Below are 13,864 nucleotides of genomic sequence, written 5' to 3' on the forward strand. Positions count from 1 at the left end.
ATGAAACGGTCCAACAGGATGAAGTGGATAAGGTGACTGTAAAAGAAGCAGGGAAGGAGGAAACGACCAAAGAAATAGCTGAAGGAGGATCGAACGAAACAGAAGAAAGTCCAAAATCGGCCTTCGACATTGCACAGATGTTAACGGACAGAGGAGAAATGTGGAAAAAGTTCAAAGAGGAAGTTGAAAGGATATCAAAGGAACAGCAAAACCCAGTAACTGAGGCAAAAAACGGGGAAAGGTCACTCGATAACGGTGAGGAAGGTCCGCCGGTCGAGTTGACCGAAAAGCCATTAATGAGTCTCGGAGAAATGGATGAACCGGAAAAGTTAAAATCAGAAGAAGAAAGGTCAAACTCCGATCAATCAGAAAGGTCATTAACAAGAATTCGGGTAGCAAGGAGCCACCCGAGAATCGCCGCACGAAATGGGCGCAAAGCAAAGGAAGCGGACAAACCTCTGCCCAAAAATTCGAAAGCAAAAAAACTTAGTGATTCGCGAGAAAACGAAAGTGACCTTTCATCAGATGATGAAGGAGTTGATGAGCGTCCACTTGAAAAGACTGACAAAGGTCAAGCCGCTGCACAAGAATACGAGAGCAGCGATTCGGACTCGGAATGGACGAGTTCAAGCGATAACTCAACGACTTCAGAAGATTCAGGTGTAAGTGACCTTTCAGAACAAGAGGACTTAATGGACCTGGATGAAGATGATGAAGTGGACGAAGAAAAAGAAAAGGAAATTAAAGTCAGAAGATTGAAAGTGGAAAAGGCTAGAATGTCGAAAGATGTGATTAAAGTCTACAGTGACCAAAGAATTAAACTGAAACCGTCACACTGCACCCGGGTAAAGGTCAAGATGGGAAAATATGCGCCGGCTCAGAACAAGTTGATGTTTACACCGGTCCCACAAGTGGAAACTGAAGTGCAACCGTTGGCAGGAGTGACGGATCACAGGGGAAAATACTTTGAAATTGTTATCGCGAATCACAGTAGCAAATACCGAGTCGTGAAGAAAAATCAGCTTCTCGGATACGTTGAACCGTATGAACATATGGAAAATGTAAAGGTCAACGCTGGGACAGTAAAGAACGTGCTCGAGGACCCAGAGGTGGACGATACGACGAAAGCTGAACTGACAAAGATAATTGGAAACCTGAAATTAGGACCCGACCTAACTGAGGAACAAAAGAACGACGTGTATAACGCGTTCTGGGAATTCTGGAAGGTCTTACCCACATCAAAGAAACCATACGGAGATGTGAAAGGGGTCACTCATGTAATCGATACGGGAGACGCGAAACCAGTTAAATGCAACCCGGCTAGAACGAGTTGGACAGGCCGTGAGTTCATAACAAAGCATATAGAAGAGATGTTGGCACAAGATGTGATTGAACCGTCGGACGCCGAATGGAGCTTTCCAGTTGTATTAGCGGTGAAGAAGAATGGCGACGGGACAATGGGAACGAGATTCTGCGTCAATTACATCATGTTGAATAAGTTAACGAGAAAGAATAATTACCCGTTACCGAACCCGGATGAGTTGCTTGACGCGTGTGCAGGCAATAAATATTACGGAAAAATGGACTTGCAAAGTGGATTCTGGCAGATCCCGATGGATCCAGCGTCAATCAACAAGACGACCTTTGTAACGCAAGATGGAATGTATCGATTCAAAAGGATGCCATTTGGAGTTTGCAACGGGCCAGCGACATTCCAGTTGTGCATGGATAAAGTACTTTCGAAAGCGAAAAGAAAAGGCTGCGTTTTCGGGTACATTGATGACGTGATTTTCGCCGGAAAAACTTGGGCAATCTTCATGCATAATTTAAGAAATGTATTGATGAGCTTGGTCGAAGCGGGATTCACGATTAAGCCAACCAAGTGCGAATTTGGAATGAGACAAATGGGATTCCTGGGTCATATACTCAGCGAAGACGGAATCAGAATGGATCCGGAAAAGGTCACCGCAGTCTCAGAATTTAAACGACCTCAAACAGAAAGGCAGTTAAGGTCATTCCTTGGACTGGCGAATTATTACCGCAAGTTCATAATGGGATATGCACAGAAGACTTGCCATTTGTATGAATTACTGAGACAAGATAAACAAGTAAAGAAAGACTGGACAAAGGTGCACGAAGAGGAATTCAACAGTTTGAAACAACTGTTGTGTGAAGGTCCAGTATTGGCGAAGTTTGACCCCGCGAAACCGACCGTTATTGAATGTGACGCAAGCAAAGAAGGAATCGGAGCGGTATTGTCACAGGATGGACATCCGATTGCATACGCGAGCCGCGTCTTACACGGAGCAGAACGAAATTACGGCGTAACAGAATGGGAATGTCTGGCAGTGGTATTTGCTGTCAGAAAATTCAAGCCGTTTATTGATTATGCGGAATTTACTGTAAGAACGGACCATCAGGCGTTGACCAACCTATTGAGGTCGGAAACGAATAAAGTTGGAATGAACCCGCGCCTGACGAGATGGGCGATGGCATTACAAGGTCATCAGTTCAAAATTGAATATAAACCGGGGAAATATTGCGACAATGCGGACGCGTTATCAAGAGCACCAATTGAAGGCCCGACGTGTCAGGAAGAAGAATTCGACGAGATACCGAACTTTGAAGATTATAAGAAAGAGTTCGACACGAAAGAACCAGCAATCGAAATTGGACAGTTGTTCCTGCAGATGGTGGAACAGAGGGAGAAACGTCTAAAGGTCACCTCAGCTACGGCGAATGAGTCGGCTGAAACGGAAGCAAAAGTGAACCGAGTTAAAAGCTGGTTGCCTACCGTTAGTGACTTAAAGGTCACCGGACTTGCAGCGGATATTGAAGCTCATAATGGAAAGGTCACCGGACTTGACGAAACGATGGAAATTCGAGATGACCTTTGGGAAACAGACAAAGTGGCACAGGCGTTGAACGAGTGCCCGATAAAGCTGTTGCGATTCCCGAAACAGATGAAAAAGAGATACAAGCCATTACCACGCTGTAAGGTCATCAAAGATTGGAATGAACTTAGCACAGCGACAGTCCGCATCGTCAATCTGCAAGGTGATGAGGAAGAGGAAGATGACTCGAACCTGCAATTGCGCAATAAACAGTTGAAAGATCCCCATCTGGCAATGATAATAGATGAATTGGAACATCTACCAGATGCTGAAACGAGATCGAAATTTGAAGTTCATTACCAGTTGTGGAACGGCATACTGTACCGAGTAAAGGATAAGAATGGCAAACTCGAAAGGTCATATGTAGTACCGTTGTCAATGCGAAGAGCGATAATCCACGCATTGCACGATGAGAAAGCGGCAGGCCATTTGGGATTCGAAAAAACACTGTCAGCAATAAGATTGCGTTATTATTGGGACAGAATGAGCACTGACGTGAAGAATTACATACTTGCTTGCCAAGGCTGCCAATTTCGAAAGACACCGAGAAAATGTCCACCCGGTAAACTACAAGAAATAAAAGTTGGACATCCATTCTTCCGAGTCTACGCGGACTTGAAAGGACCGCTGTTGCCAACGAAGAAACGCGGATATAAGTACATCGCAGTATTCATCGATCAGCTGACCAAATATGTGATAGCGGTACCGATGAAGACAGCAACGGCGAAAGAGTTTGCAAAAGTGTTCGTCAAGCACGTGATACTGGTGCACGGAGCACCGCACATCCTACATACGGATCGTGGACGACACTTTACAGCTGAAGTGTTGACAAAGGTCACCAACGTGTTCAAGATTAAACACACGTTTGGAACGGCGTATCACCCAGAAGGTCAAGGCCAAGTTGAAAGACAGATGCAAACTATTGCAGATGGCTTAGCACAGTACCTGAAAGCGGGAAACGAAAGGAAGTTCAACAAGTACCTTCCATATGTCATTTCGGCGATGAACCGAGTCGTACACGCCACAACCGGATATTCGGCATACTATATGTTGCACGGCAGAGAAATGACAATGCCGGAAGATGTAGTCACAAAAACGAATATCCCAGATGATTATGGGACTCCCGATGAATGGGTAGAGACCATGAAAAAGAACTTGACCTTTGCAGAAGAAGTGGCAAAATGCAATATTAAAGATGCTTACGAAAAGAACGCAGAGATATACAACAAGAGGAAGTCAGAACCGAATTTCAAGGTGGGTGACCTTGTGTTGATACGACTTCCGAAGGATACGAAACAAGGAAAGAAAGAAAATCAGTCGGACTTCAAGTCGAAATACGATAAAGTGTGGAAGATCCTCAGTTTCCCGCGAACAAACGAAGCGGAGGTCATTGAACAGAATCCAAAGAAAGAGGCAGACCTGAAAGTGGTCTCAATTGACCGGTTGAAGTTATGGCACCCGCCATTGCCGGACAAAGACGCAGAGCGTCAGTCCCAAAAAGTGACCTTTTTCGAACCACCTCTGCTACCCGAAAAGGAAAAGTCGGAAGAAGATAAACTCAGTGAAGCCGAGCATGCTCCGAAAAACGATACCAGTCAATTTTTCGAACCACGCTCTCTGTTACCTGATACAGGTGGAGATAGACCAAAAAAGAAGAGAGGGAGACCGAGGAAAGAGGATAAAGACTTCGAGACAGCCGTTACAATAAAGTTGAACGCAGAAGCTGGGAATCTGGCAGAAAGGTCACTAGAAACTAGTGACCTTCCTGTCACATTACCGAATCGCCAGAAGGATGGCGAAGTATCAGAGCGTACTTCCAAAAAGGATTTGCAACAATCATTTTTCGAACCACGCACTGCTACGATGAACGATAATGACCTCATAGAAACGAGAAAAGAGGAAATAGAAGCGGTCAAATCAAAAACTGAACAATTGGGCCGTGATATAGCGAAAGCCATCGAGGAAAGAAGGGCTAAACAGAAGAAAAAGAAACTGACTCCTACAGAATTGCTGACCCAGAAAGGTGAAGTTGAAGATGCGGCCGACAAAGAACTCCTCGATCGGATAACTAAAGGACGCAAAGACAATAACCCACAAAAATAAGAATAACGGGGGTTTGTCATATTAAGAACGGGAGTCGGGAAGGTGTAAAGGTCATACGCCACAAACCTGCTAATCGTTATCGTTTTCGATGTTAGTTGAAAGGTCACCAAACTCTGACGAAAAGTCATCAAAAACGTTAAAAGGTCATCGAAACCGACGTCAGAAAGGTTATCATGGATGAAAAGTCAACAGAAAGGTCCTCCAGTCGAAAGGTCATCAGACTCGGACTGAATCATACGAGAGAAGCGAAAGGTCATCGAAAAGTCGAGATACTCCGACCGAAATTCAAATGAAACAACGAAAAGGTCACGAAAGTCCGGAATCTTCAGAAATTATCGTCCAATCGAAAGGTCATCGAACTCTGACTGAAGTACAAAATGAATTGCAAACGTCGATTGAAGCAAAAGCGGAAGAAGGTAAATCGAAAGGTTAAGAGACTCCGGCAGAAATCCATATGGAACAGCCAAAAGGTCACGAAAGATCTAGATCAGCAAAAATAAAAGGTCATCAGATGAGATTGTGAAGCCGGATCACCGAAAACCATAAGGTCAAGTGACTAACGAACCAAAGGTCAAGCGCAAATAAACTTAAAGGTCAAATGTCAAGTGAACCAAGTGTCAAGCGAAACGTCAAGTGACAGACCAACTGAAAGGTCACGGGACTTGGTCAGAAAAAGACGAACAGTCTAAAGGTCAAGAGACGTCTGGAACCGTGAAAGAGGAAGCGCAACCTAAAGGTCAAGGGAGCTCCGTGTCTACGGAACAATCGAAAGGTCACGAGACTTTGAAAGAAGGTGGGAAAGAAAAGGTCATGCTCCCCATGGAAAAAGTGGCCGCAGATGCGGAAACCAATTCGGCGCGTCAAGTGTTTCAGAAATCCTTGAAAGAGGCTACGGGAACGGAAAAACCGAAAGGTCACGAGACCTTGCCGCAAGAAGAGAAGAATAATGAGCCGAAATCGGCCCAGTCATCATCCGGATCGTTGGCGAAGTTGAAGATTGTTGAAACAGAGAGCCAGGAAATGGACCCAACGGACTCGGCATTATCCCCCCAGAAACCGGATGCTAGCGGTATACCAGCGAAAAACATACCGGTGTACATACTACCGGGGCACAACAATAAAAATTCGCGGGGGCGGCCATAACTGATGCGGCCATGGATATTATCGTCGGAACAAACGCAGTGACGTTGAATGACCTTTTGAACTGCATGGCTGTCTGACTTTGAAATGTTCAAATTGAATATCGGAAAGGATGGGAAGTAAATCAGAAACTCTGTTGAATGTTTGATTAACGACGGAGCACTTGAACTGGCGTAAACGACAAAACGTGAAAGGTCACCGCGTTAGAATGAAGCAATTGACCTTAATGATTTAACGGAAAAGGTCACGAAAGGTCATCAGAAGCGAATATCACGGTTAAGTATAAAGGTCACGTAACGTGTTAACTTAAACTGCATTCGTGTAATTGTTGTTTTCAGCATTTATAGCACAGAATCAGAAGAAAGAAATCATGTGGAAAGTTTTTGGGGTTGAAATTGATTCGGTCTATAAAGCCGGCCCCAAGGGAGTTGTTACGGCAATTAGCCGGCTCTCCTCCTTAAGCGATTCAGTGTTATAAATTTGCAAGAGAAACTACGGTAATCAAGCCGGATCTCTTGAGGACGAAAGCGGGCCACAAGCGGCGAAAAAGAGAAAGACAACAGGTGGAAATATTAATGAGGTAAACTCGATGCGGCAGTCAGCCGGCCTCATTAGAGTTGCTACGGTAAACTATGCCGGCAATCTCTCCAAGCGAATCAGTGTTATAAGTCAACGAGAGGAATAGCGGTAATCAAGCCGGATCTCTCGTACCGAAGCTGGGCCACAACCGGCGAACAAGAGTAAAAGATCTAATGTGGAAGCGTCACGGGGTAAATTTAATGCGGTAGTTAGCCGGCCCCATCAGAGATGCTACGGTAAACTCTGCCGGCACTCTGGCCGCTCGAGGCATGTTGAAGTCGGATGTGCGATGGAAAGGTCAACCAGAAAGTTCTACCAGGGAGGCAAGCGAAGAAGTGCTTGAAAACCGTCAAAAATTGGCTAAGTTCCTCCATGACCTTTAATGGATGTTGAAGAGAAGTTGGATGACCTTTGGGAACATTACCGCCCAAGAGAGTCACCATGTTAGAATTCAAGTCGCATGACCTTTTGGGACCATTAACCCATAACGAGTCGCACATCTCAACGGATCATCTCAACAGAGGATGACCTTTACCAGGGAGGAAGCGAACTACGCTTGTCTACATGACGTCCCTCCATGACCTTTATTGGATCTCATTTTGAAGTCGTACAATTGATACGCACCGTATTCCAAAGGTTGAAGCAGTATTCCTAAGTCGTACTTGATACGCACCTGATTCTCAAGCGGATTGTGATGAAGTCGCACTACGGATGCGCGAAGTTGCTCAACAGAGCGGAATGGACCAAAGTGCGGAAAACGGTGGACAGGACCTGTGACCTTTACGAGTCAGAAATGGAGGATCCTAGTCTACATTTTGATTTAAACTTTTGTTGATCTGTTAACTGTTGATCTGTTTTGTATTAGAATTGATATGGAATATTATTTTGATACAGATCTCTTTAATTCACATTGTGTATTTGGAATTGATGTGATAAATGGAATAAGAGAATTTGATGTTTTTGAGCACACACAGACACCAGCGACCGTCTTTTCGTGGATTCGGGAGTGTGTCCAGCCTCAACGGAGCTCGGCATCCCCCCAGAGGCATGTGAGACGAGGCTCACTAGCGTTCACGCCCGTGGCGCTAGGCGCTACGCCTTAGGATTTCGTGTCTGTGTTGTGTCTCGCTCTGATTGGCTAGTGGGCGCGGCATAGCACGTGCTGCACAGTGATGCACACTGTGGAATTGGCTCTACGTTTTACGATCGAGCTGCGCCGATCACTTGTTGATTTCTGGTCTCCAGACTTTCAATATTATTAAAAGTCAGCGATTACGGTGCGACGTTTTGTGTTTCCGCATAGCTCGCGATCCAGATCGTATCGCTCACTCCACAGGATAGATCCCGTTTCTGTCTCTGTCTCTGGATCCATTCTGGATCTAGCTTTAGACTAAGAATATGTACCTATGAAAACATAAGAAAATCGAAAAAAAAGAAAAGAAACCATAACAAAGCTAAGAAATCCTAAGAAACCTAAGAAAACTAAGGAAACCTAAGAAACCTAAGAAGCCTAAAACCCATAACAAATCTAAGAAAACCACAGAAAACCTAAGAAACCTAAGAAAACTGAACAAACCTAAGAAAATCTAAGAAACCTAAGAAAACCTACAAAACCTAAAAAAACCTAAGAAAACCTAAGAAACCTTAAAACCCTAAGAAAACATAAAAAACCAAAGAAAACCTAGAAAATGTAGGAAACCCAAGAAAAGCTAAGATGGCTGAAACGTCCAGTTGTCGAAATGAGCATTGGCCGAATTGAGTGTTGGCCGAAGTGAGCCACGGCCGAAATGAACGTTCGCCGAATTGAACCTGTGCGGCCAAAATGTAACGCGGCCGAAGTGATCAGACGCGCAAAAGATCATACAGCTGCGGCACAGTAACGATAACAGCGCAAAGCTATTACGGCGCAATGTGCGGCTAGATATTCACAAGCTACTTTAGTACGTACTTCGCCGACCTTACTGCGGCAAAACAACCACTTCGATAAAACAAAGGGGCTGAAATGATGGAAGACACTCAGAGTAAAGCATTGTCCTCCGGTAAATTAAATTCACGTTTGCATGAACTTTTCATCTCCTTTGCAGCGTATGATATTGTTCAGCAAGGCATCGGCAGTCACACCCTCAATAAAATTATATTACACTTTCCTCAGGAGAGCCTTCAGCCAAACCCTGAAACCGGTGCTACGTCCCTGATCCAGCAACATCCATTGCTCGGTGCTACTGTGGTATTCGCCTGTGAAACATCTACAGGTGATTCTAAATACATAATACATAACCGGGACACACCAAAATCGGGCTATTTCCCGGAAAGCAAAACCTGTGGTAGCCAACTACAAGTATAGGAACGCTGATCGCTACACTTTCCCATTTGTTGTTCCTGTGACTGTTTTCCGCATCCGTAATGTGTCGCTGCCTGATACCGGCGAAGTAGGGCCTTGTCCCGATTTCGAAGCGAATCTCGGTATGGTACGGTTGCTCAACCGCACGAGGTGGCAGTATGCAGTGGCCATGCCTACAGAAGCGGTACGCGAAGCCACCTCGCGAGGTGGAGTTGCTGTATCGCAACGAGATTCGCTTCGAATTCGGGACGAGGCCCAGCATGCTTGGAAGAATGGCTCAGGAACTGCGAAACGCCGAGCGCTGCGTAAACATTACCTTCTCTTGCCAACCGTTCTCAGAGCTAGTGAGACATTTGCTGAAATCTTGCCGGATAGACGGTGTACCGCGGCGATGAAGCCGTGCTTCGCTGCAATGTAAAACGGACGGTACCAGACCGTGCCACTGAAGATCTCCACAATCAAGTAATCTGGCGATATAATGACTTACTACAACTCGTGCCCGAAGAGGAGCCCTATCGCTCGTATTGACCCATGGCGTGGTTAGGCGCCGAGATTGTATCAAAAGTCGAGGCCGAAAACATCTCCGAGGCATTTTTTCCCTGCAGGCTAAAATTCCAACGGGAACTGGTGGCCTTCTCCGGAGGTACGGTCGAATGCTGGTTTCGATCTTTTAAAGACATTTACGAATGGGTTGTTCACTCAGCAGTGTCAGCACGTCTCAAGACTCAATGTTTTAAGCAGGAACACCTTTTAAAGCATCATTGGCTTGTGTACGTATATGAGACAGGTTGGCGTGTTTACGTACCGTATATAAGACTGTGTCACGGGTACAAAAGTACAATTGTATAGACAGTCATAGCAGCTTCCAAATTCTGAGTTCCCGATGAGAAATTTTTGTTTTCATGCCAGCCCGTTCGCATAATTTCTTGTTCCGTTCCGGTAAAGAGCAACGAATATCACTCCAAACTTCTTCAAAAATCCGGCTATACAGCAGTAAACTGATGTGCAGCTGCTGTGAAAGAAAGCAAGGAAAACATTTGAAAACTGTTGAAAAGTGCCCAACTAGTGATAAACAACCATGCTGGAATGCGTAAGGGCATATTACTCATATATGACTGATCATACGCCATATTCTAGCGTCGCGAATCACGATCCAACCAGTTCAGCCAGTCCACAACCTCAAAAATCAACACGGCTAAAAATGAACCCACCTCGAACACCACCGACAGATGCTTCCATAGGCGTATTCTTCCTCGTAACAGGTCAAGCTGTGAACAATGTCGAAGAAGGTCGGCGGCCTGCTGTTGTAGCTCAACTTTAGCGGCGCCTTTACACCAGCATTCCAGGAGAACAAAAAGAGGACGGATATTTGCGAACAAGTATGGTAAATACGAGAGCGGGGGAAAAAGGGAGTACCAAAAGTCACGATTTCATCCTTGATGATCCAAATAAGAAGAAGCGCATAGTTTATAGCGCAAAACTACATACCGATTACGAAAAAGCTGACCACGCTGACACCCTATAACTTCTTTTATAGATTTAATTTTTCGTTGGCGCCAGATAAGAAGCCAAACAATCGAAAATGGCGTTCTTAACAATCAAAAATGGCTGCAACTTCTTTCTTATATCGTACAGTTTCTCCATGACTCTGCGTTGCTGGGAAACTCTCATTTTAGATTGGCTGCTCAGCCGCTAAAACTATGCCGCCGGGGTGTACTAACAGATACACTGTATTTCGCACTAAATGTAACCGTTCTTCATGCCATGTTGTCTTTGCGTGAGGCCAGGAGAGTTTCTAACGAAAATGTTACCGAGATTGTTTTTCAAAGCATGATTACAGAGTATGTCGTAATATTTTTAGTTGTCGTACCGTTCGGAAATACGGACACTGCATTGTCGCGTTGCAGTGATCGACGCAGCGGAGACTCTGCAACAGTTTGCCGCGTATTTAGACAGACGATTAGCATAAACGCCGTCAAACCATCAGGTCTACTTTTGTGCTGTTATAGCCTACACTTTCGATTGAACAGCTTGCACTGATGCCACTTGGCTCTTCGTAATTTACATGCTATGCTGAAATGTCAACGAGGCTTCCTTCTCTTAACACTCACACTCACAGTGTCACACTGCCCTTTCGAATGCAGCAAAAGGACAAGAAGTAGGATAGCTGACATTTATTTTATGTATATGCCGGAGCATTGACATGCAGTTAAAAATAAAGATTCTGCTCCTTTCGATAAACTTCATATTTTTACGTTGCATGTTATGAGGATCTGGCAAATCTTTGTGGTTGTATAAACTCGAGAGTATTACGATGACAGAGTCGGGAAAAGTGGGAAGGTTTTAAGCACTCTAGTTCTCGCCTGAGTTTCTGCCAGTTGTCGTGGCCGTATTAACTTTCACCAGCGGCTACATCCGTATTTCAACGGACACACGGCTTTTTGAATAACACTATCAAAACTTTACAATCGTGAACTAGACGCAGATGAATTCCTTGTGAATATTTGAAAAGCAGCCGTTGCATTGACCACTTGACAGCTGAAATTATGGCTGCCTGCCGTCTCATCGGTGGTCTTTGTCCGTTCCGAAATCTCGCTTAGCAAAATTGTTGATGATATGATGAAGGTTACAGTCTGCAAAGCAATTACTTAATTGTGCGTGGCAGCTCCATAAGTAAGTAGAGCGTAGTACTTCGTACTACTACTTACGCCAACAAGAAAACTGCGCGTAACATGGAAAATATCGGCCCCCGTCAATACTACAGGATGATCACGAACCAGGGTAATGAAGCTGCCCACATATGATTCCATCTAAACCGTACGGAACAAGGAATTCAGTAATGTTTAGGATAAATCTTTTGTTCGCATTAAATAGTCGCATTTTTTTGTGCAGAAAAAACGGAGAAAATCTACTTGGCAAGATTCCATACCTGAAAGACTGCCGTTTGGGAACCAGTTTCTGTCTGCTCCATTGCTTCGTATAATGCTAGACCGAGCGCTTGACACTACAAAAAACATTACAATCAAGAGGACTTACAGTGTACATATAGCCTTATAAGGCCTGGACTAGATTTAACGGTATGAACGAATATTTGTCGGATCATGCAATTAGACAGGAATTAACAGAGATATTTAGCGGCGTTTGTTAGCTTTTCAACATCACCTCTTCGTGCATTCCAGCCATCAGTCCCATGCAGCTGATGTACGCAGAAAATACGACCACACTGACGTAATTCACCAAGTAGGCCGAAAGTTGCGGTTCCTTATCGGTTGCAATCGCGGCGACAAACCCGCACATGGCCAGCAAGTCCAATCCGTAAATGACAAACAGCGAATTTCCAAATGCACCATTCAGATCCGAAGAACAGCGTAATACATCCAAATAGCGATGCTTTAACATTTTTACTTCCGGGTAAGAAATTGAGGTTTTCTCCTCGACACGCTGTCCTGTGACCTGTTCAAATGCTTTCTTGTTTCGTACCGGTAAACAGCGGTGAATATCAGTTAGAGCTTCTTTCAATATCCGAGAATACAACAGTAAACTGATGTACAGCTGCTGTGAGAGAATGTACGGAAAGTTATTGAAAAATGTCCAGATAATGATAAACAACCATCCTGGAATGCGTAAGGGCATATATGACTGATTATACGCCATATTCCAGCGTCGCGGATCACGATCCAACCAGTTCAGCCAGTCCACAACCTCAAAAATCAGCACGGCTAAAAACGAAGCAACCCCGAGCACCGTAGACAACTGCTTCCATCGGCGCATTTTGTCCAATAAAAGGTTTTGTCTTGAGTGATGTCGAAGAAGAACAGCAGCCTGTTGTTGCAACTCGCTGTAACGGGCGCGTTTCCAAAAGCAATCCACCAGGACAAAGAGAGCACGGATGTTCGTGAAGAAATATGGTAAATACAAGAGCATGAGGAAAAAGGGAGTGCCAAACATCATTATTTTTTCCTTGATGAGCCACATAAGAGAAAGCACGTAGGTGATAGCGCAAAATATCCCACCGATTAAGAGAAAGCTCACCACACTCACACTGTACAGCTTTTTGAAAAGAGTTGCTTCATTGCGAACGTATAAGAAGCCGAACAACCTGAGACAGAGTTCTTGCCAAGCAAAAACAGCCGCAATTTCCTTCCTGTAATCGCCTATCTTTTCCATGCTTGTACTGATTATAAGTTGCCAATTATCACTGCGACGATTCAAGCATAGAAGTATTAAGTAGTTTATATGGAATTATAGCATGATACTCATAGGTGCATTGATACAGAGTAGTTAGGCTCGGTGTCTCGACATAGCGGTATTGGGAGAAAATTTTCTCAGTTATTGTTGTGCCGTGTTTGAACACATAATCAATACGAACAATTTCCAACCACCAGGGGAATTATCTCGGTTTCAGTTGGTGCTTTCTATAATTAAAACAAATACATGGGAATTATGGGAGTACACTACGTTGTCTCACTTCCGATTTTCCGAAAGTAATCCCTGAACTGTTCGCCGTAAGGCTGTATTGCTACCCGTAACTTGTTTGCCTTGTATTACCTAAGTAAGTATTCAACGAAACTTGATTTTTATTTCCAATTATTCAAGTAAAACTGGTGTCCATAAATTCATAATTATGCTTTATGGTAACTCATAAAGGTGAACCTAGATGAAAACCAAGCGGCATTTTAAACTGAACGCCATTCTTTCTAATGTCTAATTCAAAAAAACAACAAACTCTAGCCCAAACTTATTCTCTGAAACAGCCCGCGTAATTAGCGGTCTCTCCAACACCGAATATTCTCAACAATTTCGTGGA

The 13,864-nt window shown here is 44.3% G+C and overlaps 1 protein-coding gene across 1 annotated transcript; it reads right to left on the reverse strand.

Moving 5' to 3' along the window:
• Positions 1-11,519: 11,519 nt before the first annotated feature.
• Positions 11,520-12,828, reverse strand: LOC129582946 (uncharacterized). The gene is made up of 4 exons (XM_055474578.1): positions 12,220-12,828; positions 11,987-12,061; positions 11,766-11,867; positions 11,520-11,690 (listed from the first exon to the last, which is right to left on the reverse strand). Exons 1-4 carry the CDS (start codon positions 12,826-12,828, stop codon positions 11,520-11,522), a joined length of 957 nt encoding a protein of 318 aa, XP_055330553.1.
• Positions 12,829-13,864: the final 1,036 nt, after the last annotated feature.

This window comes from Paramacrobiotus metropolitanus, unplaced genomic scaffold, assembly GCF_019649055.1.
Source record: "Paramacrobiotus metropolitanus isolate TYO unplaced genomic scaffold, Prichtersi_v1.0 Parri_scaffold0000009, whole genome shotgun sequence".
Lineage (NCBI taxonomy): Eukaryota > Metazoa > Tardigrada > Eutardigrada > Parachela > Macrobiotidae > Paramacrobiotus > Paramacrobiotus metropolitanus.

What these genes read in the sequence shown, in the direction of transcription:
- LOC129582946 (XM_055474578.1), bottom strand. Translation starts at nt 12,828, where the DNA reads ATGCGCCGATGGAAGCAGTTGTCTACGGTGCTCGGGGTTGCTTCGTTT. An exon ending in TGGCTGGAATGCACGAAGAG is followed by an intron (nt 12,062 to 12,219) that starts GTGATGTTGAAA and finishes TGTTTTTTGTAG; the next exon opens with TGTCAAGCGCTCGGTCTAGC. An exon ending in CCCAAACGGCAGTCTTTCAG is followed by an intron (nt 11,868 to 11,986) that starts GTATGGAATCTT and finishes CGTACGGTTTAG; the next exon opens with ATGGAATCATATGTGGGCAG.